The sequence below is a fragment of the Podarcis liolepis genome (genome assembly GCF_965112155.1).
Source record: "Podarcis liolepis genome assembly, chromosome: 12".
NCBI classification, from domain to species: Eukaryota; Metazoa; Chordata; class Lepidosauria; order Squamata; family Lacertidae; genus Podarcis; species Podarcis liolepis.
The window spans coordinates 46,048,152-46,073,629 of record NC_139563.1 but is presented as its reverse complement, the minus strand read 5'-3'; the positions used below and the strand labels follow the sequence as shown (position 1 = coordinate 46,073,629).

The following is a 25,478-nucleotide window of genomic DNA, read 5'->3' as shown; positions in this document are numbered from 1 at the left end:
TTTATGATTTAGGGATCCAGTATACCTGAAGGAGTGTCTCCACCCCCATCGTTCTGCCTGGACGCTGAGTTCCAGCGCCGAGGGCCTTCTGGCGGTTCCCTCACTGCGAGAAGTGAAGTTACAGGGAAACAGGCAGAGGGCCTTCTCGGTAGTGGCACCCACCCTGTGGAATGCTCTCCCACCAGATGTCAAAGAGAAAAATAACTACCAGACTTTTAGAAGACATCTGAAAGCAGCCCTGTTTAGGAAAGCTTTTAATGTTTATTAGACTATTGTATTTTAATATTCTATTGGAAGCCGCTCAGAGTGGCGGGGGAAACCCGGCCAGATGGGCGGGGTATAAATTAATAATAATAATAATAATCCCACAACTTCAGTCTTGTGACATGCAGAAAACAACCCTCCAGATGTCTTTGCCCAAACATTGACCCAACTACCACCGTATAAGCAAACACGCAGGACTCTGAATCCCAATAATCTGATTAAGCTAATCTGCTCCCCAAATGCGCAGACTTTCAGAGAAACCGTGGTTAGATTTGGCAACGGGCCACCTGTCTCGCCACATCGGTTTGAACACCAGCTAAAGGGCATAAACGCAAAATAAAAAAATTCCTTCCAGCAGCACCTTAGAGACCAACTACATTTGTTATTGGTATGCGCTTTCGTGTGCATGCACACTTCTTCAGATACACTGACACAGAAGTCACCAGACCCTTATATATAGTGAGAGGGTGGGGAGGGTATTACTCAGAAGAGTGGTGGGAATGGGTGATTGGCTGATAGGTGTGGTAAACCTGTTGCCGACTGTTAACGACTGCAGGAAAAAGCAAGGGGTGAGATGGCTAGAAATAGCTTTATCATGTACAGTATAATGAGATAAGAATCCAATGTCTCTATTCAGACCAGGTCTCGCCATGATTTTAAGTTTGGTAATAAGTTGCAGTTCAGCAATTTCTCTTTCCAGTCTATTTCTGAAATTCTTTTGTAATAAGACAGCTACTTTGAGATCTTGTATAGAATGTCCTGGGAGACTGAAGTGTTCTCCTACTGGTTTCTCTGTCTTGTGATCAGAAGGTCGGCAGTTCGAATCCCCACAATGGGGTGAGCTCCCGTTGCTTGGTCCCTGCTCCTGCCAACTTAGCAGTTTGAAAGCATGTCAAATGCAAGTAGATAAATAGGTACCGCTCCGGCGGAAAGGTAAACGGCGTTTCCGTGTGCTGCTCTGGTTCGCCAGAAGTGGCTTAGTCATGCCGGCCACGTGACCCGGAAGCTGTCTGCGGACAAACGCCAGCTCCTCGGCCTATAGAGCGAGATGAGCGTTGCAACCCCAGAGTCATCCGCGACTGGACCTAACAGTCAGGGGTCCCTTTACCCTTTGGCGTAGGGTTTGACCTGTTTGTCCAATATAGAGAGCTGAAGGGCACTGTTGGCATTTGATGGCATATGCAATGTTAGAAGATGAGCAATTAAATAGTCCTATACCAATAGTCCTATACTGATAACAGGGACGCAGGTGGCGCTGTGGGTAAAACCTCAGCGCCTAGGACTTGCCGATCTCATGGTCGGCGGTTCGAATCCCCGCGGCGGGGTGAGCTCCCGTCGTTCGGTCCCAGCTCCTGCCCACCTAGCAGTTCGAAAGCACCCTTAAGTGCAAGTAGATAAATAGGGACCGCTTTATAGCGGGAAGGTAAACGGCGTTTCCGTGTGCGGCTCTGGTGCCGGTTTGCCGGAGCAGCTTCGTCACGCTGGCTACGTGACCCGGAAGTGTCTGCGGACAGCGCTGGCTCCCGGCCTCTAGAGTGAGATGAGCGCACAACCCTAGAGTCTGTCAAGACCTTTTATACCGATAACAAACTTAGTTGGTCTCTAAGGTGCTACAGGAAGGAATTTTTTTATTTTGTTTCGACCACAGCAGACCAACATGGCTACCTACCTGTCACTAGAACTATGGAAGGCATGAATGTATTTCAGCAAACACAGCAGGAGTCATTTTGAGCCTTGAGAATCGGCACCCTGAAGAATCTCCGAGTACACAAAACACCCTGACCGACCGCAGCGAGCGAATGAAATTTCAAAGGTTGAATAACTGGTTCCTTAAGCCCATCAGCCAGAGGCTGCAGAAAACTAACAATTATTAACTGGAGAAACAGAATTAACTCCCGAGGCTGGAGGAAGGGTCAGTTATGGCCAGAAGTACAGGTTTTCTCTCCCCTACTGTTTAGAGAAAAAAAACCCCACATAAAGAATCTTTGCCTTACTGGGATGTTGGCAGGAGGGGACTATTATTCGCATGGGCTATGGCTCTGTCAATTGGGACAAATGAGCCCAGAACCACAACAGTGGTCCAGGGTCCACATGAATACAGGCCCATCTCACTTTTTGTACTGATCTTAGTATGCTGTACGGGACGCGGGTGGCGCTGTGGGTTAAACCACAGAGCCTAGGACTTGCCGATCAGAAGGTCGGCGGTTTGAATCCCCGCGACGGGGTGAGCTCCCGTTGCTCAGTCCCTGCTCCTGCCAACCTAGCAGTTCGAAAGCACGGCAAAGTGCAAGTAGATAAATAGGTACCGCTCTGGCAGGAAGGTTTTAATATGTGACATTTTAGTGTATTTTTCATCTTTGTTGGAAGCCGCCCAGAGTGGCTGGGGAAACCCATCTGGCAGGGTACAAATAATAAATTATTATTATTATTATTATTATTATTATTATGTAAACGGCGTTTCCGTGCGCTGCTTTGGTTTGCCAGAAGCGACTTAGTACCGGCTCCCTCGGCCAATAAAGCGAGATGAGCGCCACAACCCCAGAGTCGGACACGACTGGACCTAATGGTCAGGGGTCCCTTTACCTTTTAGTATGTTGTACTACAGAGACGAGGAAACGTTTTTGGCTCCATGGGCCAGATCTTTATCAGGATTGGCCTTGTGGGCAAAATCTGCTGCGCCACATGATGTCACTGTGATGTCATGTGGTTGTCAGGCGATTGCCACGCCCACCTGTCCGAATCCTTTGTGGGCTTCCCGGGCGCTCGGCTGCCACTGGGGGAAGTCAGAGGGAAGAAGGCGTCCTTTATTTTGCTTCACGGGGGATAGACAAAAGGGAGACGTCCTCTCGTCCTTCTCAATGCAGCAGAAATTGGCGGCGGAGAAGCGGGAACAAAGCGATAGGAGGAAGCCTTTGCAGTCGTCCCCCTGTTTTTCCACCCCCCCCCCAATGTCAGAGGTGCAAAGGGGAAATGCAGAGAGGAGTGCAGAGGGCTTGAAAAGAGCAGTGCTGGAGTGAAGATGAATCACCGTCTAACCCAGGGGGCAGCAAGCTTCTTCAGCAGGGGGCCGGTCCACTGTCCCTCAGACCTTGTGGGGGGCCGGAAAATATTTTGGGGGAGAAAAATGAACGAATTCCTATGCCCCACAAATAACCCAGAGATGCATTATAATAATAATAATAATAATAATAATAATAATAATAATAATAATAATAATAATAATATATACCCCACCCTCCCCGGCCACAGCCGGACTCAGGGTGGCTAACACCAATAAAATCACAGTAAAAACATAATAGGGGGAAAGGGGGGGGAGGGAAAAAACCCAATTTAAAATATAGCCTCATTTTAAAGTAGCTGATAAATCAAGACCATAAAGGGAGGGAAACATAAGGGTGAGACCAAGTCCAAACCAAAGGCCAGGTGGAACAGCTCTGTCTTGCAGACCCTGCGGAAAGATGTCAAGTCCCGCAGGGCCCTAGTCTCTTGTTACAGAGCGTTCCACCACGTCGGGGCCAGTACTGAAAAGGCCCTGGCCCTAGTTGAGAGCAATCTAACCTCCTTGAGGCTTGGGACCTTCAATGTGTTGTTATTTGTGGATCTTAAGGTCCTCTGCGGGGCATACCAGGAGAGGCCGTCCCGTAGGTACGTGGGTCCTAGGCCGCATTTTAAATAAAAGGACACATTCTGCTCATGTAAAAACACACTGGGAGAGGCCAGATTGAGAAGGCAATTGGGCCGCATCCGGCCCCCGGGCCTTAGTTTGCCTACCCCTGGTCTAACCACTCTGCTGACAAATCCGAACGAACACTCACAGAATAGTCAACCTCCTCTAATCTCCTTGCCATCGAATCCGAATACAGTGGTACCTTGGGTTAAGTACTTAATTCGTTCCGGAGGTCCGTTCTTAACCTGAAACTGTTCTTAACCTGAAGCACCACTTTAGCTAATGGGGCCTCCTGCTGCTGCCGCGCCGCCAGTGCACAATTTCTGTTCTCATTCTGAAGCAAAGTTCTTAACCCGAGGTACTATTTCTGGGTTAGCAGAGACTGTAACCTGTAACCTGAAGCGTATGTAACCTGAAGCGTATGTAACCCGAGGTACCACTGTACAAGTCTGAAATGGATGCAGATACCTTGTCCGCTTGTGTAGGATATTGCGCTGCAATCTCAGCATCCTCGGTAGAGAAGTATTCATTCTTGATCAAGTTGTCAATCAAACACTGGGTATTACGGACTTTGCCAACCAGCAGCTCTCGGTGCACTTTCAGCAAATTAACGAAGGACGGCGGACGGGCCGCCAAAGGGCCTTGTTGAAGAATCTCTCCATTACCAGGGGGCTGAGCTTCCATCGTGATGAGAGTAAGAGGCTGCTTCTTCCAAACTCATCTTTGGAAAGCGGCAGAGGTGCGATGTAAAGTGGCCCCGGCAGCCGGCTCCATGCAAGAGGAACGATTCTGCTCGGCTTTGCTGGATCTGCAAAGAGAGGAGCATGCAAACCTCCATTAAGCTGTAGGGCGACTCAGAGGAAATGTCACGGAGTCACATGAGCTAATTGGAAATTGTGGTTTTATTATTGGTTTTTATTTATTAAGCCTTCGCTTGTAGATCTCAGAGCAGTTCACGACATGAAATCACAATATTAATAAACACAAAATACATAATAAAAATAAGAACAAAAGCTTTCCTATATCTTTCGGATTATCTACAATTTTCTCTTCTATATTTACGTATGAAATTTATATTTTGTTTCTTCTTTAGCTGCCATGCCAGCAATTTACCTGGTCGGTTAGCAAATTTCAAGTTTTTCCAGGAGATTCCTTGGAATCTTGTTTTTATGGTTTATGGTTGATATATCTCTCTAAAATTTTGAGTTGAAAAACCAAATGAATAAATTTATTTTAAAAAGAACAAAAGAAAGCCAACAATCTCCCTCTCCCACAGCACAATTAAAATGACATTGAATGGCAATCAGCCAAAGGCCTGGTTGAAGAGGAATGTTTTCGCCTCATAACCATGTGTATAACAAAGGCGCCAGGCGAACTTCCCTGGGGAGAGCATTCCACAGATGGGGAGCCACTGCAGAGAAGGCCCTGTTCTCGTGTTGCCTGCCTCCGCACCTCTTGAGGAGGAGGCACACGAAGGAGGACCTCAGAAGATGATCTCAGGGTCCAGGTAGATTCATATGGAAAGAGGTGGGCCTTGAGGTGCTGTGGTCCTGAGCCATTTCAAGCTTTATAGGTTGAAACCAGCACTTTGAATTAGGCCCGGAAACTAACTGGCAGCCAGTGCAGTCGGACCAGGATCGGTGCAACATGCTCAAACCATCTTGCTCCAGGTTGGTAGCCCAGTTCTGCACTAGCTGAAGTTTCTAAGCTGTCTTCAGAGGCAGCCCTACGGATCACCCACGGCAGTAATCTAACCTAGAGGTTACCAGAGCATTCTGACCGCCCCACACGTTGGAAGGCACAAATAGTAGGAAGCAAGAAGAATTACCGACAATTGAAGAATGGAGGATGAAGTTAATGGGACTATGCAGAACTAGAAAAACTAACAGGAAGAATTCGAAACCGGCGGGACCAGAAATTCACAGAAGACTGGAGTAAATTTACGGACTATTTGAAAAGCATTTGTGAAGATCGGACGATGTTTGTAGGTTTGCAAGAAGTTCTGTGAGGAGTATTGTTTTATAGTATTGCAAAAACAGGTAAGGGGAAGGATAATTTGTTAAGAGACTTTAAGGCAATATAAAGCTAAGAAATGTATGAGAAGTGGATAAAACGGTGGATTATCAGAGGTGCTGCTGGAAGTCTAAAAAGATTGTATAAGTGATAAGTTTTGTGGTACACTTTATAATTTATATGTTAAAATCAATAAAAATTATTATTAAAAAAAAAGGAAGGCACAAATAGTACGGACAGCAGGAGTGTGTGTGGCCGTCCGGATGGTGTCATAGGAATGAATCGTCACGAATGCACAAGAAAAAGGATGTCTGGAGGCAACCACATCTTTGGCTCGGGCCATCCGTTTATGTCTTTGGTGGGTGCGGTGGAGACTGCAAGCAGAATTCAATTCCTGACATCTCCAGGTTGGTCTGGGAAGAAGGATGGCTGCCCAAGACCCTGAAGAATTTCTGCCATTCTGAGATAGATGGACCAATGGGCAACTCAGCAGAAAGCCACTTCCTTTATTTCTCAAGAGAGCTGAGATCCCGGAAAGTATCTTCCTCCACACGCAAACACACACATCCAAGACATGCGCTTGCAACATCGTTTGGAAGTAACCCAGCTACTGAATTACCACCAGGCACGCTCTCTCTGCAAAAGCACCCAGGTGATTCAGCCTCGGAGAGCATATAAAAAGTCCTCTGTGGCTTAGCTAGAGCAGAATTTTCAGCACAAAACATCGGCTAATGTGGTCGACTGATAATTGACTGGTACATAGATTAGCAAGAGTACAATATATCTAAATAGCAACCTGGTGACACGAAGCTCCCGTAATATTTATTTAAACCCAGTGCTGTGCCTAACATTTAACGATTTGAGAATTGTACTTTCGAAGGCATATTATGCATACTTCTGAAAGGCTTTTTATCTGTTTGAAAATCACTCCCAAATTATTGTTTTCCTAGACACTCTTGAGAATTACAGGCAACAGTAGATGGTTTTTTTTGGTTCTTTAAAAAACAGATTCAAAAGCTGAAAACATATTTGTGTTTCTATAGTTATAATCTCTGAGATAATGAAGGTGATATTAAAAGAGATGCACTCTTGCATATATGTAAACTCAGGCATAATGATACTTTAAAGAGATGAGAAGACTGTTATTAACTCTGTTTTAGTTGTTTTAAGATATACGATAGCAATAAAAGCATATTTATTACAGATGTGTTTGCAGGCCTGGGCTCCTTTGGGACAAAGGGTGGGATATAAATACATAAAGAAATAAACAAAAATGAATACAGTTCATTCTAAATGCAGGATCGATGCCTCGATACCATTATGAACTCAAATAATCATTAATGATTAGTCAAACGGCTGTCTGGAGGGACGCTTGATAAACACACACATGTTGAATGGAAGTAAATTCGCTTTCACTTTGGAATAAAAATTTTAGGCACTCTTGAAAAGAGAAAGCCTCTGCACTGAAAGCTTTCAAATATAGTGGTACCTTGGGTTAAGTACTTAATTCGTTCTGGAGGTCCGTTCTTAACCTGAAACTGTTCTTAACCTGAAGCACCACTTTAGCTAAAGGGGCCTCCCACTGCTGCACAATTTCTGCTCTCATCCTGAAGCAAAGTTCTTAACCCAAGGTACTATTTCTGGGTTAGCGGAGTCTGTAACCTGAAGCGTATGTAACCCAAGGTACCACTGTAAATAAAATTATTTCCGAGTGGTGAACAGGAAATCGTTCCTGGCAAAGAGATAGGTAAAAATGGTAGGTTCTTCAAGTGATCAGAATTCACGGTTGAAATCCTTCCATTTGTTATTGTTGTTTAGTCGTGTCCGACTCTTCATGACCCCCTGGACCAGAGCACGCCAGGCACTCCTGTCTTCCACTGCCTCCCGCAGTTTAGTCAAACTCATGCTGGTAGCTTCGAGAACACTGTCCAACCACCTCGTCCTCTGTTGTCCCCTTCTCCTTGTGCCCTCCATCTTTCCCAACATCAGGGTCTTTTCCAGGGAGTCTTCTCTTCACATGAGGTGGCCAAAGTCTTGGAGCCTCAGCTTCAGGATCTGTCCTTCCAGTGAGCACTCAGGGCTGATTTCCTTCAGAATGGAGAGGTTTGATCTTCTTGCAGTCCATGGGACTCTCAAGAGTCTCCTCCAGCACCAGAATTCAAAAGCATCAATTCTTGGCTAGAGCTTCTGGCTAAAATGTGGCTCACATGTTTGAGCTGCAAGAATTGCTCAACATAAGGATGTCACAAATTCCTGAGACAAGGGTGTGTCTCTCCCTGAAGAAACTAGAAACTCTGGGACTACAGTTCAGGAGCATGGCCGAAATCCAGAGCACAATAAACAAAGCAAAAAACAAGCAAACACACAAATAAGCAAAACCAGGTATTACTACTTATGCCAATGCAACTATTAAAAATTCCAAACCTATTACACCTATTAATGTTTTTCCTACAACTGGATAAAATCAAGGGATCTATTGAACTCAATAGATTTGAATGCTGGAGAGAGAAAAATAAAAAACTAGATTAAGGGGTTGGGGAAGTCAGGCATGAAAAAATTCTCAATATCTCAGATATTTTCCAAGCTATGTGCAGAACTGAACACATGAAACTCCAGCTGTTTTCCCAGTTTCCTGGTGAAAACTTTATTTTCCCCACCACCACCAAACCTTCCTACACCTGCGCGGCATTAGGGAACTTTCATGTACGACCTGTTAAGATTTCCTCCCCAAGGAGCCAAGGATGGCAAACGTTAATTAACAATTAAAACTTCTAAAAGCAATTCCGATCCAGATGCAAGCTGGGAAAGGTCTCTTCTTAGCAGGCTTCCTGGAAGAGGGACGTCATCAACAGGGGTGGAGAAAATAACAATGTTCATAGGGAGGGAATTCCAAAGGGCAGTTGCCACAAGACACCAATTTTGGGGCAGGACAGACCTCCTGAGAAGGGGGCTTCTGCAAGGAGGTTATTTTAGGTATCGGGTCCCAAACTGTATAGGGTTTTTTGCACACCAAAACCAGCACATCGAAATCAGCCTAAGTTCACTGCGAGTGAGAGAAATTATTTCTGTCTTGCCAGAGTGGTGCACGCTCTAGCTATTTCCCGCTTGGACTACTGCAATGCGCTCTACGTGGGGCTACCTTTGAAGGTGACCCGGAAACTATAACTAATCCAGAATGCAGCAGCTACACTGGTGATTAGGAGTGGCCGCTGAGACCACATAACACTGGTCCTGAAAGACCTACATTGGCTCCCAGTACGTTTCCGAGCACAATTCAAAGTGTTGGTGCTGTGACTGGCAGAATCCGTGACCAGGGAGAAGAGTCGGTGGAAGAAGACTGGAAAAAGTTTAAAGACTATTTACAGAAATACTGTAAAATTAATGAATGTTAGAAAAATGTTGGAATGAAGTTATATGGCTTCAGTAGAAATGTTATAAGGAATTAAGTATAAATAGATTAATAGAGTATTAAAGGAAAAAATAAGGTTAGAATGTGTTAAGATAATTAAAGGATAGAAAGATGAGGAAGATGGAAAGGAATTGCTGAAACAATCAACAGAAGTGGAATACAAAAAGGGAGGTGTGAGGAGGTCACTGAAATAAGTGAATGAAAGATAAGATACTGAAATTGTTTGATGTTTTTTAAATTGTTTTTGTTTTGTCTTGTTAGTTTAAGGTGTTATGTAGTGTTTTTGTAATGTATTGTATTGTTTTTCTTTTTTTCTTCTTATTTTTTGTTTGTGTGTGTTTAAATTGTTGGAAAAGTAATAAATATTACTTTTTTAAAAAAAAACAAAGTGTCGGTGCTGACCTTTAAAGCCCTAAACGGCTTCGGCCAGGTATACCAGAAGGAGCATCTCCACTCCCATTGTTCAGCCCGGACACTGAGGTCCAGCTCTGAGGGCCTTCTGGCAGTTCCCTCCCTGTGAGAAGTGAGGTTGCAGGGACCCAGACAGAGGGCCTTCTCAGTGGTGGCGCCCGCCCTGTGGAACGCCCTCTCATCAGATGTCAAGGAAATAAACATCTATCTGACTTGTGGAAGACATCTGAAGGCAGCCAAGTGTCTTGGACTACAAGGGGTTGATGAGAACTATAGTTCAAAACACCTGCCAGCCGCCAGTTTGGGAAAAGCTGGCATAGACCAGACTGTAACTCAGGACCCCGGCTTGACCCCATGTGTTCATACGATGCAAGTCCAATACTCTTATATTTTACAGCACACGGGGCCTGCAAAATATCTTTCAAAAATAAGGATGCAGACCAGGCTTCCTGCACCCAGCACTCGCCCATGTTGCCCACACGAATCTTGGGACATTTCGCACCGAAAGCAAATTAATAATTATAGTATTTTAAAATCACAGGCACACATCTCCTTTCGACTGGCGAGTCGTCACTCTCTCTTCTATTCACTGTGAATGGGAAGCAGGGCAGAAGTCTCTGGAGTCGGGCACCCAAAACACTTCTTTCCGGGGAAGAGGCTAGTCCTCATGATCTCAACTCTCTCATTTTATTTATATGCCACTTAATTTTTTAGGCAAAGGCCCAAGCCGTTTACATGAAACGGTGTAAAAATATTTGTTGAAAAATAGCAACGAACACAGACCGCGGTAGACACAGTAATAAAATGGCTAAAATATAAATGAAGTACGATTTTAAATCTACAGATTTTGGAAAAAAGGGGCGAAATAAAATCACATGTTTTGGATAGGCTTGCCTAAACAACAACAAAAAAGTTTTTGGCAGGTCCTGAAAGCAGTGGAAGGAAGGCGCATGGTTGCTGTCAGCTGCTGCCAATGCAGAGAAGTGTCTAACCACAATCCATCTGCTTCTCTCTGCTGGGGGCCTCTGCCAATTAACGCCAATTAACTGCCAATTAAAGCAGCACCCAAGGAGACCCCTGCCTCTTAGCCAGCACCCACAAATGGCCTTCAGTCTTGCAGCATTTCAGTGTTTTTAGGTGGCATGCAATGATGCCCTCTCTCTCTTTAGGGTTTCTGCCTCTCTCTTTTAACAAGGAATCCTAGATTTGCAGAGTTGGAAGGGAACCCCCGGGGTCATCTAGTCCAACCCCCTGCAATGCTGCAAACAAACATGCAGTTAAAAAAAACCCAAATAAACAAATAAACAAACTTGCATCCTCAGGCACGATCCTCCAATTCTAGGATGGAGGAGGGAAGGTCTCTTGATCCGCAGGCCAGTCAAAGGGGGGGGGGGGAGTGGCAGGAGAAAATACCCACCCCCGGGATCAGCTCCGCCCCATGGCCGGGTTCAGAAGCGCGTTTCTGCCGGGCTCGACTTGGCCATCCCTGCCCGCAGCTTACAGGATGCTGGAGTCGTCCGCGGCTGTGTTTCCTAATGGGGAGAGATCCTCTATTCCCCTCACCAATCCTGGCCTTTTTCGCGGGGGGTGGGGTGTGGATCTCTCGCCCTCCTCTGGCTGCTCTCCAGCCCCCCACGCCTGCCGCCTCCTCGGTCGAAAACTTTCCAACTGAGCGCCGGAAACGTCCCCGCGGCTGGATCATGGGAGAAAGGGAGGCGGAGAAAGGAAAAGTGAAAGTGCGGGGGGGAGGTAGGAGGCGGGCGCCTCCCCGGCGCGGCCCGCCGAAAGTGAGAGCGGGCGCTGCGGCGGCTTCTCCTGCCGCCCCCTCCCCGGGATCCCGAGCCGATCGCGCCGGATCCCAGCCTGCCCCGCCCGGCTAAAGGGGATGCGGGCGAGCCGGGCGCCGCCCTCCTCCGGAGACGTCTGGAGGGGCTGGAAGGTGCGCTTTGGGCAACGCGGAGGCGGGAGCAGAACGGGATCTGGAGAGCAAAGGATCCCCGTTCCTCGGCTCCCGAACGGAGCAAGATCTCCCGGGCGGGATCCCGGGAGATCTTTGATCCTCGTGATTTGGAGGGCTGGTATTCGACGGCTGGGCCAATTTCCCCTGCACAGAATCGCAGGCTTGGCCACGAGGAGCATCATCAGCAGGACCAGTGGTCAGGGATGATGGGCATTGTAGTCCCTCAAACAGTTGTTTTTGGGCTGCCATCACCCCTAGCTAGCAGGACCAGTGGCCAGGGATAATGGGAATTGTAGTCCCCCAACAGCTGTTTTTGGACTGCCATCACCCCTAGCTAGCAGGACCAGTGGCCAGGGATGAAGGGCATTGTAGTCCCCCAAACAGTTGTTTTTGGACTACCATCACCCCTAGCTAGCAGGACCAGTGGTCAGGGATGATGGGCATTGTAGTCCCCCAAACAGCTGTTTTTGGACTGCCATCACCCCTAGCTAGCAGGACCAGTGGCCAGGGATGAAGGGCATTGTAGTCCCCCAAACAGTTGTTTTTGGACTACCATCACCCCTAGCTAGCAGGACCAGTGGTCAGGGATGATGGGCATTGTAGTCCCCCAAACAGCTGTTTTTGGACTGCCATCACCCCTAGCTAGCAGGACCAGTGGCCAGGGATGAAGGGCATTGTAGTCCCCAAAACAGTTGTTTTTGGACTATCATCTTCCCTAGCTAGCAGGACCAGTGGTCTGGGATGATGGGAACTGTACTCCCCAAACAGCTGGAGACCCAAATTTGGGGAACACTGACGTAGTCCAGCCTCCTGGCATGCAAGCATCTTTCACCCAACACGGGGCTTGAACCCAAGACCCTAAGATCAAGAGTCTCATGCACTGCCTATTGAGCTATGCAGAGGATCTTGGAAAGAGCTCTCATAAATTAAAAGCATCTCAAGGGCAGAGCTCAAATTTAAAAAAAAAAATTCTCATACAGCTATTGAAGTGCATGGTCACTCAGTGTGCCAGAGGTATATGCAAATGTCTGGCTCATTTAGGACTAGGTAGAACCTTTAGTCACATAAATGATGAACCACACCGGTGCAGAATACTTTTGTTTTTACTAATCTTTATTTGGAAAGGGAATCTTGCTATGATTTAATACTTCATTATCCCTTTGCGCTGTGAAGTTTTGCCCTTCCACGCCGTTACATTTTACAGTTTAAATAAAAAGTGAAAGAGTACTTATAACATTCATTTAAAAAGAAAAAACCACTTCAAATATATATTTATAGATTTGCCCAAGTAAGGCCACCTTTTTAGTGGATGAAACATTTTAAATTAAGCTTGGATTGACTGAAGTGTGTGCTCCTACTGAACAGCGCCGTACCTTTTAGGTTCTTTTTTCCTTTCCCAAACTCAACATCTTGGTTATGCACAATGCTACCGGTGCGATCACATCAACATGTTTGATGTGACAAGATGGGGGGGACTTCAGAGATCTGCAGGGGGTAATTAAAACAGCAGGAAATTTATGAGCCAGAAACAACACTTCTTCCCCTACTCCAAAATAAATTAGTTCAAAATCTCCATAGTGAAACAGGTGGGTTTTTTGGGAAACCAGCTTTTTTATTATAAAAATAAATAAAAGGGGGGTGGAGATGCAAGAAAGACAGACAGCACCAGCTCTGTGTGATATTTTTGATGACAGACCGAGCTGGTATGCAGACACCCTCGTCAATTAAAGCAAATTGTGTGATCCCTCTTCAGTCTGGCTTTGTAGTGTTTGCCATGGAGATAGAAAACAAAACAAAAAACCAACCTGGAATAAATACAGTTAATATTGCAGTTGTGTAGTAGAAGCACAACTTAATCAAGGACCACCTTAAATGTCATTTCTTAATCAAGGATGCACCCAAGAGCTTTTTGTTCTCATTTTTGGATGCAATCCTATACCATCCTAGATGGAAGTATCATTGAATTCAATGGGGCTCACAACTAAGCAGACATGCATAGGATTTAACAAAATACAGTGGTGCCCCGCAAGACGAATGCCTCGCAAGACGGAAAACCCACTAGACGAAAGGGTTTTCCGTTTTGGAGGTGCTTCGCAAAACGAATCTCCTATGGGCTTGCTTCGCAAGACGACAATGTCTTGCGAGTTCCTGCTGGTTTTTTCCCCTCCCCCCCTTTTTCTAAGCCGCTAAGCCACTTATCAGCTGATCCGATCAGCAGATAAGCCGCTAAAAGCCGCTAATAGCGTGAATCCGCTAATCCTTCAATGGGCTTGCTTCGCAAGACGAAAAAACCGCTAGACGAAGAGAATCACAGAACGGATTCTTTTCGTCTTGCGAGGCACCACTGTAAAATAAAACGATGATCAAGAGAAACCAAAGCAGGTGATTCTAAAACGTTTCTTTATTATTTTGTTATCTCATTTTTGCTGAGAGCAGCTTCAATTTCATCAAAAACCGGCACGGGTCCGGCATAGTCATTCGTCTGTATAGAGTCTAATTTCTTCTGGTAGTCCACTGGCAAACCGTTCTGCTTTGCACCCATGCAAATGACCTACGAAGAACCACATTAAATGAGGATTTAAAGCAGCAGTATTATTTATGTATGCCACCACTGCAGCCCATGTTTCGTTAGCCCAAAAAATGGAAAACGAGCGAGGTCCCAACTAAAGAAGAATGGCAACTTGAGCTGATGAAATATGCGCAGCTTGTGGACCTAACATATAGAATAAGAGGACAAGAAGAACATACGTTTAAAGAATATTGGAAAATGTTTATTGAATATACGGGGGAAAATTATGTACACTTGAAAACCTTGGCAGCATTAAGATAAATTTAACAGTGTCAATAAGTTTCGATGGATGTAATAACGGAATACTGAATGGTTTAGTTTATGTAAAATATGCAGGGATTTGTGATATGCAAAATGAACCATGGAAAGTGAAGAAGGGAAGTCACTGATATTTTAAGGACGTTGAAAGGAATATTCTAAATTGTAAAACAGAAAATTTAATAAAATTTGTATTAAAAAAAATAAAGCGGCACTGTTTGATTCCATAAGCCATATCCACACATATAACCTGGGAAAGGGATGATGAGAATACTTTAGCGCTGGTTCACACATACCGGCACAAAACTCTCATTTCTGTGTACTGGATGATTGGCAGGTGAGTGTGTAATTTGATTCAAACGGGCAGCTGATGGGTGGCCATTCAACTCAGTTTTACTTGGAATAGATCCAGTGATCTATTCAACCGAATGAAAATCAGTTGTACAACACCCAATCAAAACATTTCCCTTGCGGTTTAAGATCAAGCCCATTCACACTTACAAACCACAACCTGACAAGACATGGGAGGATGTGCCTATCGCCACACCAGAGGACTCACAGGAAAGGATGGGGTGAGCTCACACCTGTTTTTCCCAGTTGCCTCCTCTCCCTGCAACACTTCCCAAACTTCCCCTGAGGATCCACAGATCCCAGGAGAGGCTTTTTAAAGGACACTGGAGGGGCTGTTTACATCTTCAGAATCTGGTCCTAGTTAAAGGTAAAGGGACCCCTGTTAGGTCCAGACGCAGACGATTCTGGGGTTGTGGCGCTCATCTCACTTTACTGGCCAAGGGAGCCAGCGTAAAGCTTCCGGGTTATGTGGCCAGGACTAAGCTGCTTCTGGCGAACCAGAGCAGCGCACGGAAACGCTGTTTACCTTCCCGCTGGAGTGGTACCTATTTATCCACTTGCACTTTGATGTGCTTTCAAACTGCTAGGTGAGCAGGAGCAGGGACCGAGCAACGGGAGCTCACCCCATTGCAGGGTTTCGAACCGCCGACCTTCTGATTGGCAAGCCCTAGGCCATGGGTAGGCAAACTAAGGCCTGGGGGCCGGATCCGGCCCAATCATCTTCTAAATCCAGCCCGCGGATGGTCCAGGAATCAGCGTGTTTTTACATGCGTAGAATGTGCCCTTTTATTTAAAATGCATCTCTGGGTTATTTGCGGGGCCTGCCTGGTGTTTTTGCGTGAGTAGAATGTGTGCTTTTATTTAAAATGCATCTCTGGGTTATTTGTGGGGCATAGGAATCCATTTATTCCCTCCCCCTGAAAAAATATATTCTGGCCCCCCACAAGATCTGAGGGACAGTGGACTGGCCCCCTGCTGAAAATGTTTGCTGACTCCTGCCCTAGGCTCTGTGGTTTAGACCACAGCGCCACCGGCGTCCCGGATCCTACGTAGGAAGCAGCAAAATAAAGCACAAATGCTCATTCTACGACTTGGTTTCCTGAAACTGAAAATATGTGCCCTGCCCCTAAAATTGGCAAGGCAACAGCTTGTGGGAGCCGACAAAGGTGAGAGATGGGCAGATTACTTATTTCTCTCTACATCAAATGAGAAGGAGGCTGAGGGCAGTAATCAGTACAGGGATACAAATCCGATTGTCTTAACCGGTTAAAAAATTGGATAATTAAAAAATAATAATAACCAGAAGTACAGTATATCAGTTTTTATTTGGGTAACAGTCTTGGCATCCAACAGCAGCTGAAAACTACTGTGTTAAGGGCTGCATGTGCCATTAAGCGTCTGCCAAGCTACTCTTTAACATGTAGTAACACGGCCAATGTTGGGAGCCTTAACAGATCTCACAGGTTTTGCAGGTTCTGCTGGTTCTGCATTTGAAACAGACCTATGGAGTGTGTTAGTATCACTGGTGGATCATCTCCAGAAGTGCTGGGGCAACACCTCCTCATCGCTATTCCCAGGAGTGGAAAAGTCCACGATAGAAGAGAGGGGAGGTTGCTACTCAAGGGCTGCCCTATGGAAGAAGATGGAGCAAGCGTGCTTTCTCCTGCTCTGGAGGGTAAGACTCGAACCCATGGCTTCAAGTTACAAGAAAGGAAATGACTCGGGAAGAACTTTCTGGCAGTAAGGAATGAAGCAGTCTCCCTTGGAAGTGTGTGAATGGATTCTCCTTTGCTGGAGGTTTTTAAGCAGCGGTTGGGTGTCCATGTGTCATGGTGATTCCTGCACTGCAGGAAGTTGGGCTAGAGGACCTCTGAGGTCCCTTCCAACTCTATGATTCTATGATACTCTTCCTATCAGACTGGGCCCTGGCTCAAGACCGGATCCACCGTTTTTGTGCGCCATCAACAATAATGTTTCAGCAGTTAGGAAGGAGGACCCAGCTGGGGGGGGGGGGGAAGCAATTGGGTGTTCCCAACCACTCTCCACATTCTTCCAATGTTCCCCCAATGCCACAAGGAAGAGACTTGTGCCTCCTATGGAGCCAGAACTGATCTCTACTGCTACCGCTGCTTTTAAAGTACAGTGGTACCTCGGGTTACATACGCCTCAGGTTACATACGCTTCAGGTTACAGACTCCGCTAACCCAGAAATAGTGCTTCAGGTTAAGAACTTTGCTTCAGGATGAGAACAGAAATCATGCTCCCGCGGCGCGGCAGCAGGAGGCCCCATTAGCTAACGTGGTGCTTCAGGTTAAATACAGACTTCTGGAATGAATTAAGTACTTAACCCAAGGTACCACTGTAGTCATGATCAGCTAGCTGCTGAACAAGGGTATGAGTTTAAGTCGGGCGCTTCCAAGCCAAGCTGGATCTGGGCTCAAGCTGACATGGTTCTTAGACAACCCTCTTAAAGTAGATGTATGACCAACATCAGACCATGTTGCAACAGGGTTAGGGGAGTCTGCCACCTAACCCCTGCAAAGGAGAGGGCTGCAGAAGTGTCTTCAACTACACTGGTGGCCAAAATTGTGGAAACCTTTGGAGGAAAGTGGGGCGCGGGTGGTGCTGTGGGTTAAACCACAGAGCCTAGGACTTGCCGACCAGAAGGTGGGCGGTTCGAATCCCCGTGACGGAGTGAGCTCCTGTTGCTCGGTCCCTGCTCCTGCCAACCTAGCAGTTCGAAAGCACGTCAAAGTGCAAGTAGATAAATAGGTACCGCTCCGGCAGGAAGGTAAACGGCGTTTCCCTGCGCTGCTCTGGTTCGCCAGAAGCGGCTTAGTCATGCTGGCCACATGACCCGGAAGCTGCACGCCAGCTCCCTCGGCCAGTAAAGCGAGATGAGTGCCGCAACCCCAGTCGTCTGCGACTGGACCTAATGGGGTCCCTTTACCTTTACCTTGGGGGAAAATGTATTACCTTGGGGAAAAGTGTATTTCCGAGGTTTGATGGCTCACAACACCTGATTGGGGGCACTGTTATACAGTGGTTCCGCTCCTTCCTGCTGGGCCGTGTTCAGAAAGTGGGGGGGGGGATGAGTGTTCAGACCCTTGGGCCCTCACTTGTGGGGTGCCTCAGGGTTCCGTCCTCTCCCCCATGCTTTTTAACATCTATATGAAGCCGCTGGGAGAGATCATCAGGGGGTTTGGACTGGGTGTCCATCAATATGCAGATGATACCCAGCTCTACCTCTCTTTCAAATCAGAACCAGTGAAGGCGGTGAAGGTCCTGTGTGAGTGCCTGGAGGCGGTTGGAGGATGGATGGCGGCTAATGGATTGAAGTTGAATCCTGACAAGACAGAAGTACTGTTTTTGGGGGACAGGGGGCGGGCTGGTGTGGAGGACTCCCTGGTCCTGAATAGGGTAACTGTGCCCCTGAAGGACCAGGTGCGTAGCCTGGGAGTCATTCTGGACTCACAGCTGTCCATGGAGGCGCAGGTCAATTCTGTATCCAGGGCAGCTGTCTACCAACTCCACCTGGTACGCAGGCTGAGACCCTACCTGCCCGCGGACTGTCTGGCCAGAGTGGTGCATGCTCTAGTTATCTCCCGCTTGGACTACTGCAATGCGCTCTACGTGGGGCTACCTTTGAAGGTGACTCGGAAACTACAGCTAATCCAGAATGCGGCAGCTAGACTGGTGACTGGGGGCGGCCGCCGAGACCACATAACACCGGTCTTGAAAGACCTACATTGGCTCCCAGTACGTTTCCGAGCACAATTCAAAGTGCTGGTGTTGACCTTTAAAGCCCTAAACGGCTTCGGCCCAGTATACCTGAAGGAGCGTCTCCACCCCCATTGTTCTGCCCGGACACTGAGGTCCAGCGCCGAGGGCCTTCTGGCGGTTCCCTCATTTCGAGAAGTGAAGCTACAGGGAACCAGGCAGAGGGCCTTTTCGGTGGTGGCGCCCGCCCTGTGGAACGCCCTCCCATCGGATGTCAAGGTGATGGACAACTACCTGACATTCAGAAGACATCTTAAGGCGGCCCTATTCAGGGAAGCTTTTAATGTATGATATTTTAGTGTTTTTTGGTTTCTGTGGAAGCCGCCCAGAGTGGCTGGGGAAACCCAGCCAGATGGGCGGGGTACAAATAATAAATTATTATTATTATTATTATTATTATTATTATTATTATTATTATTGGCTCTCTAAACACTCGTGCCCATTGGCTACATTCAAATGAAGGAAAGATACTGCATATCAACCTAAGCAAGTTGTGCTTCCCTTTTCTGGTTATTTGGTTATAACTTTTGATAGAATACAGATAACTGAACAAACTTTGTTGTATTACATTCTTTATTAAATTATCTTTCCATTGATACATAATTTTATGGTATTACTCCAAAACAAAAGTGGTGTTATGAGCCATCAAACCTCAGAAATACACTTTTCCCAAAAGGTGTCCACAATTTAGGCCACTTGTGTATATTTATGGCCATGGCTATAGTAAAGGGAGGAAGCTATCCCTAAGTCATCAGCCTGACTGATATGATACAGTGGTACCTTGGGTTACAGATGCTTCAGGTTACAGACTCCGCTAACCCAGAAATAGTACCTCGAGTTAAGAACTTTGTTTCAGGATGAGAACAGAAATCGCGCGGCGGCGGTGGGAGGCCCCATTAGCTAAAGTGGTACCTCAGGTTAAGAACAGTTTCAGGTTAAGAACGGACCTCCAGAACAAATTAAGTTCTTAACCTGAGGTACCACTGTACAAGCAATTTGCCTGACTTAGCAGGCCTATACTGAGACTGAGTTTGCTCCTCAGTGGAGAACAGGAGGCAGCACTGATCGAGCTAAAGCACCATATCACGTGGCAATCCCCAAGTGCCACTATAAAAGCACAACTCACGTAACCCTAGTATCAAAGTAGCTAAGCTACAGTGGTGCCCCGCAAGACGAATGCCTCACAAGACGGAAAACCCGCTAGACGAAAGGGTTTTCCGTTTTGGAGGTGCTTCGCAAAACAAATTTCCTATGGGCTTGCTTCGCAAGACGAAAATGTCTTGCGAGTTCCTGCGGGGTTTTTTTCCTCCGCCCCCCCTTTTTCCCAAGCCGCTAAGCCGCTTATCAGCTGATCCTAAGCCGCTAAGCAGCTGATCCGCTAAGTCGCTTATCAGCTGATCCGCTAAGCCGCTTATCAGCTGATCCGCTAAGCCGCTAAACCGCTTATCAGATGATCCGCTAAACCGCTTATCAGATGATCCGCTAAGCCGCTAATAGCGCTAATCCGCTAATGGGCTTGCTTCGCAAGACGAAAAAACCGCAAGATGAAGAGACTCGCGGAACGGATTTTTTTCGTCTTGCGAGGCACCACTGTATTTCGCTTTTCATGTTCCAGGAACAGCTTAGGCCCAAAGGGGACAATTACTAAGCATCATGTAGGTAGGCTTTTATGAATGAGTTCATTTTCACTCGCAGAAAACCTACACTTACTACTATGATTAGTAACCCAGTTTCTCTCTCATCCGCTCATATTCTCCTTAGAATCACATAGGAAACTTACCTTTTTATACTGCGGGGAAGGAAGGCCTAAGACATAGTCTGTCATTTGGTAGCTACGACTCTTAAGTGTTTTCCCTTCTTGAGTCTGGACTGTAACTTCTATTGGGATGTAAATACCTTGTTCAACTCCCTCTTGTCTGAAACAGAATAAGGAATACCTTTCTGATCAAATCACTAACTTGAGAAAGAAAATGTAGTAATTTGCTTTCTAAGCAGACTATTAATTTAGCAAGGCACCCAGACCATAGACAAGGTAAGTTCATGAAATTTAGGCCATATCCAGATAGCAGCTTTCTGAGCTCAGGTTCACAAAATTAAGTTAGAACTAAATAGAGGGGAGGTATAGAGTTGTGTGGCTTTTTACTGAACATCGTTAGGTAATTTCTCTTATGGACTGTGCTATATTACACTGTTGGTGCCATAATCTTCTGGCTGAATGGGGTAGGAATTGGCAACATGTCCATACAGCTTTTAAGGGCTTGGAAGCATAAAATGTTATGTACGCAACACTGGCCCTGTTAAAGAGGAAGAGACTCTAGTTAACAACGTTTATTAATAGGGGCAGTTATTTCAAGAAGTGAGTCACAAGGCTGCAGTCACTACCAATCCCACCCTTTCCAGAAGAAGGAATTGCCACCACGTACAGACTTTTCACTTCCTTCCCTGATGCTTCTGCCTAGAATATCTGAAGTCATTGGCCAACCCATCAACCATCATGTGATGTGTGTTGTATGAACCCAAAGCTTTTTCTCAGAATGTGCTGCCAGTCATGGTTAGCGAGTGCAGTCTCACTGATTCATCTGCAATGTTACTTAACTCTTAATACTTACTAGAATACGTAAGATCGTAAGGGAGTTCCCCTGCCCAGCGAGGAGATCCCTGTTCCGATTGCTGCCACTACGCAGACCAGCACGAGAGAACCCCATTATTCATCTATTTAATGTTACCACCCTCTCTTGCGCCCAAAGCAGGCTACATTAAAATTAAACCAACATCGTAAGATAAAGAGCACAACCAAGAAGAAAGAAAACTACGATGACTTAATAAACAGCAGAAAATATTACACAGGAATACCTAATCTTGAGGGACGCGGGTGGCGCTGTGGGTTAAACCACAGAGCCTAGGACTTGCTGATCAGAAGGTCGACGGTTCGAATCCCCGTGACGGGGTGAGCTCCTGTTGCTCAGTCCCAGCTCCTGCCCACCTAGCAGTTTGAAAGCACGTCAAAGTGCAAGTAGATAAATAGGTACAGCTCCGGTGGGAAGGTACCACTGCTCTGGTTCGCCAGAAGCGGCTTAGTCATGCTGGCCACATGACCCGGAAGCTGTACGCCGGCTCCCTCGACCAATAAAGCGAGATGAGCGCCGCAACCCCAGAGTCGGTCACAACTGGACCTAATGGTCAGGGGTCCCTTTACCTTTACTTACCTAATCTTATGCGGGGGGTCAGTTCCGGGGGAATATGCATAAAATATGGGTATAGCCAAACCTTTGGAGCTGCCCTCTGGCTAAAGGGTAAGGGAGGAGAGAGCAAGTATCCCCAGAGCTTTCAAGCTCTTCGCCTTGCTTAGGCCTAGACTTGAACCATTTTAAGCAGCCCACATATGGTTGAAACTCTGCAAGTCCAAATGAATGTCATAAGAGGGATTATGGCAATACAGTAATAAAACCATCCAGGTTAGGCACTGGTGTTCAGCAAAAGCCCCAGGGCAGAGGCCATCGTCCACAGCTCTAAACTCCTGCAACAGGTACAGTGGGAACCTCGGTTTTCGAACGTAATCTGTTCCAGAAGACCGTTCGACTTCCGAGATGTTCAAAAACCAAGGCTCAAAGGGATGTCTGCAAATTCAGTTGAGAAAACCGAAAAACATGCAGCAGAAGGCATTCGACTTCCGGGTTTTTGGCGTTTGGGTTCCAAATGGAGACGTTTGAGAACCGAGTTTCCATTGTACTTCCCCTTTAAAAAAAGATCCCCTGTTGCTTTCTGTTTCACCATTACAGCTGTCAATAGTGGTAAAGTAACTTTCTAGCACAACCCTATGCACGCTTACCTAGCAGTAAAGCCTGCTGAATACAGTAGGGCTTACCGCTGAGTAAGTATGCACAGGATCTGCATACTTATTACAACGGCGTAGTTCTTTATATTTTTCCTGCTGCTTTTATCAAAGATAAAAACCCCATCTGATTAAATCAGGTTCTGCAACAGGCGCCAAATACCCAATCAAAGCTGTTAATTCAGTAAGAAAAGTGAACTGATGGGCTTTGGTAATTAGCACATGCAGCAAAATCACTACCGTATTTTTCGCTCTATAGGACACACTTTTTCCCCTTCAAAAATGAAGGGGAAATGTGTGTGCGTCCTATGGAGCGAAGGCGCCATAGCCCCGCGACCCTCTCCCGGCTGGAGAGGTGACGCGCGGCTATGGCAGGAGCCTCTCCGCTGCGCCTTTCCGCTGCTCCCTGACCTGCTCTTTGGGGCTGGTGGTGGGCTTCCCCCCGCCAGCCCCAAAGAGCAGGTCGGAAGGAACCTGAAGCCTGGAGAGTGAGAGGGGTCAGTACACACCGACCCCTCTCGCTCTCCAGGCTTCCAAGGTAGCCCTCTGAACGCACCTTAAACAGCACCTTTTTTAGAGCGGGAAAACAAGAGGGGGAAAGTTCTCCCCCTCTCTGTGCAGCGCCTCCTGCCGCTTCACTGAAGGGGCGCTGGGCAGAGAGGGGGAGAATTTTTTTTTCTTGTTCTCCCCCCTCTAAAACAAAGTGCGTCCTATTGTCCGGAGCGTCCTATGGTGCGAATACGTTATTTAAAATTATATCTTGCTTAGTTTCTATTCGGTAAATGTTACAAGTGAGCACTTCATACTCGAGCCATATTTCCCCCCCTGCACTGAAACTTGCTCAATTGGAGTCCGGCAATTGCTTTGGCAAAGAATTGATGCCATACATACAACAAAACACCCAGAACATTTAAGAAAGTGTGTGGCTCATTATGTTATTAAATTGAGAGAAGATGACAAAACCTGAAGACACCCACCTATCCAGAGAAGGTAAATCGGTAGGACTCATTCTCCATACGACTCCCCACACTTCATCGCCAGGACTATGGATTATAGTTGCTGCACTTCCATGCCAGTTAGAACTGGGCTTGCCATGATGAGAGCCAAAAGCAAGTTTGTAATCCTGCAGGTTAAAAGGAGAACAATTAACCTCCGTTTATATATCTATAGGTTTAAAAGGCATGTGATTCAATCAAAGCTGTGGAATGGATCGGTAAGACAGGAGAAAGAAAAGTGAATGGTGGGTCCAATTGAAAACCCCATTCATCATCAATAATAATAATAATAATAATAATAATAATAATAACCATCCTGAGGCCCCTGGGTATAGGGCAGTATATAAATTCAATTATTATTATTATTATTATTATTATTATTATTATTATTATTATTATTATTATTTGAATTTATATACCACCCTATACCCGGGGGGTCTCAAGGCGGTTCACAGAATAAAATCAAGATATAAAACCACAAAATACCTAATAAAAATAAAAGCAACAACCTGCTCTTATAGAGTAATATATTAAGTCATAGAATTATGTAATAAAATGTGAATATGATTTAGTGGAAAATTCAATAAAAATTACTTTAAAAAATAAAAATAAAAGCAACAACCCAATAACCTCCCCCCCAAAAAAAACATTTTAAAAGGGTATAGGATGTACAGTGGTACCTCGAGTTACAAACGCCTCAGGTTACAAACACTTCAGGTTACAAACTCCGCTAACCTGGAAGAGTTACCTTGAGTTGAGAACTTTGCCCCAGGATAAAATTGTGCGCTGGCAGCGCAGCGGCAGCAAGAGGCCCCATTAGCGAAAGCACGCCTCTAGTTAAGAACAGTTTCCGCTTAAGAACGGACCTCCGGAACGAATTAAGTTCGTAACTAGAGGTATCACTGTAAATTGGATCAACCAAAGGCCTGGTTAAAAAGGAACGTTTTTGCCTGGCGCCTAAAGGTATATAATGAAGGTACCAGGCGAACTTCCCTGGGGGAGAGCATTCCACAGATGCAACAGAAGCAGAGGTGTGGTGACAAAGACTACCCACAGAAACAGTGCCACACTCATGACGACATGCCCAACATCTTAATTTTTTTAATGGACTAATAAGCTTTCACACCAGGAGTGACTGCAGATGGATAAGAGGCTGTTTAGCAAATTTTCCACAGTAAGTGGAAATCCAGATTGAATGTATAAAAAAAGCATGGCTTGGCATTACGACAACAATGACATCACGCAGTTTCTGCAAAAGGCACCACCACCACATGGGTATGAGCAGGACGGATTCTGCACCAAATCGGAAGCCTCCCGGGCTAACTACTTTCCCTGGAAAAACGATCACAAAAGGAAGTGATGATTGCACAGCAGTATCTGCTGAATGTCCTAGTCACAGCAATGGCAGACAAAGGTATTTTTTGGCATATGTTTAACAACATAAAGAGACAGACAGACAGCACCAACCAGTAGCTGTGCCAGGGTGAGAAAAACTGCAGACGGGTTTCTTAACATTATCCTCTCCCGCAGCAGGTTACTACCGTAGGCAAAATACAATATGCTCTCATTCCCGAAGCTTTGGAAATCCAGCCCTTCACCCAATCCGGTTGGTGTACAGTGCTTAAAGGTTTCCATCTGCTAGAAAGGAGCCCTGTTAAAAGAAAATGGAGGTGAGATGTTTGTTCGTAAGCTGTGCAGGCAGTAAAAGCAGCATGGAGCAGTAGTTCCCAAGTACCACAAAATTTACCCGTGCCCAGACCCTGAATATAAAACAACAGAAATGTTCCCTTCCTTATTGCTCTGCTTTTCCTTTGTTTTGCCTAGTAACGTCACGTTGCTGTCAGGACTGGAGTGGATGGCAAAGATGTAAAGAGACATCATTACCAGCAATGGAAGAACGGTTTTTACAATTAACAGACTTAGCTGAGATGGCAAAATCAACATGTTTAATTAGAAATAAAGTCATTGT

General features: G+C 46.1%; 2 protein-coding genes across 6 annotated transcripts in view; both read right to left on the bottom strand.

Annotated features, from left to right (window-relative positions):
• Nucleotides 1-11,781, bottom strand: part of NOD1 (nucleotide binding oligomerization domain containing 1) — a 54,547-nt gene extending 42,766 nt beyond the window's left edge. Inside the window, exons 1-2 of one of the 5 annotated variants that reach the window (XM_083467929.1) lie at nucleotides 11,079-11,781; nucleotides 4,400-4,739 (exon numbers count right to left, since the gene is read on the bottom strand). In XM_083467929.1, the coding sequence (XP_083324055.1) occupies nucleotides 4,400-4,615 (216 nt within the window). In that variant the 5' untranslated portion in view covers nucleotides 4,616-4,739; nucleotides 11,079-11,781. Of the gene's footprint in view, nucleotides 1-2,847; nucleotides 2,958-4,399; nucleotides 4,740-11,074 lie in introns of those variants that run through there. The other 4 variants (XM_083467928.1, XM_083467930.1, XM_083467933.1 and 1 more) reach the window with 4 other exon arrangements.
• A 2,326-nt stretch (nucleotides 11,782-14,107) lies between these two features.
• GGCT (gamma-glutamylcyclotransferase) lies at nucleotides 14,108-25,144 on the bottom strand (the record flags this gene model as incomplete). The annotated part of the gene is made up of 4 exons (XM_083468601.1): nucleotides 14,108-14,275; nucleotides 20,463-20,598; nucleotides 23,492-23,637; nucleotides 24,977-25,144. 4 exons carry the CDS (start codon nucleotides 25,142-25,144, stop codon nucleotides 14,129-14,131), a joined length of 597 nt encoding a protein of 198 aa, XP_083324727.1. The 3' UTR covers nucleotides 14,108-14,128.
• Nucleotides 25,145-25,478: the final 334 nt, after the last annotated feature.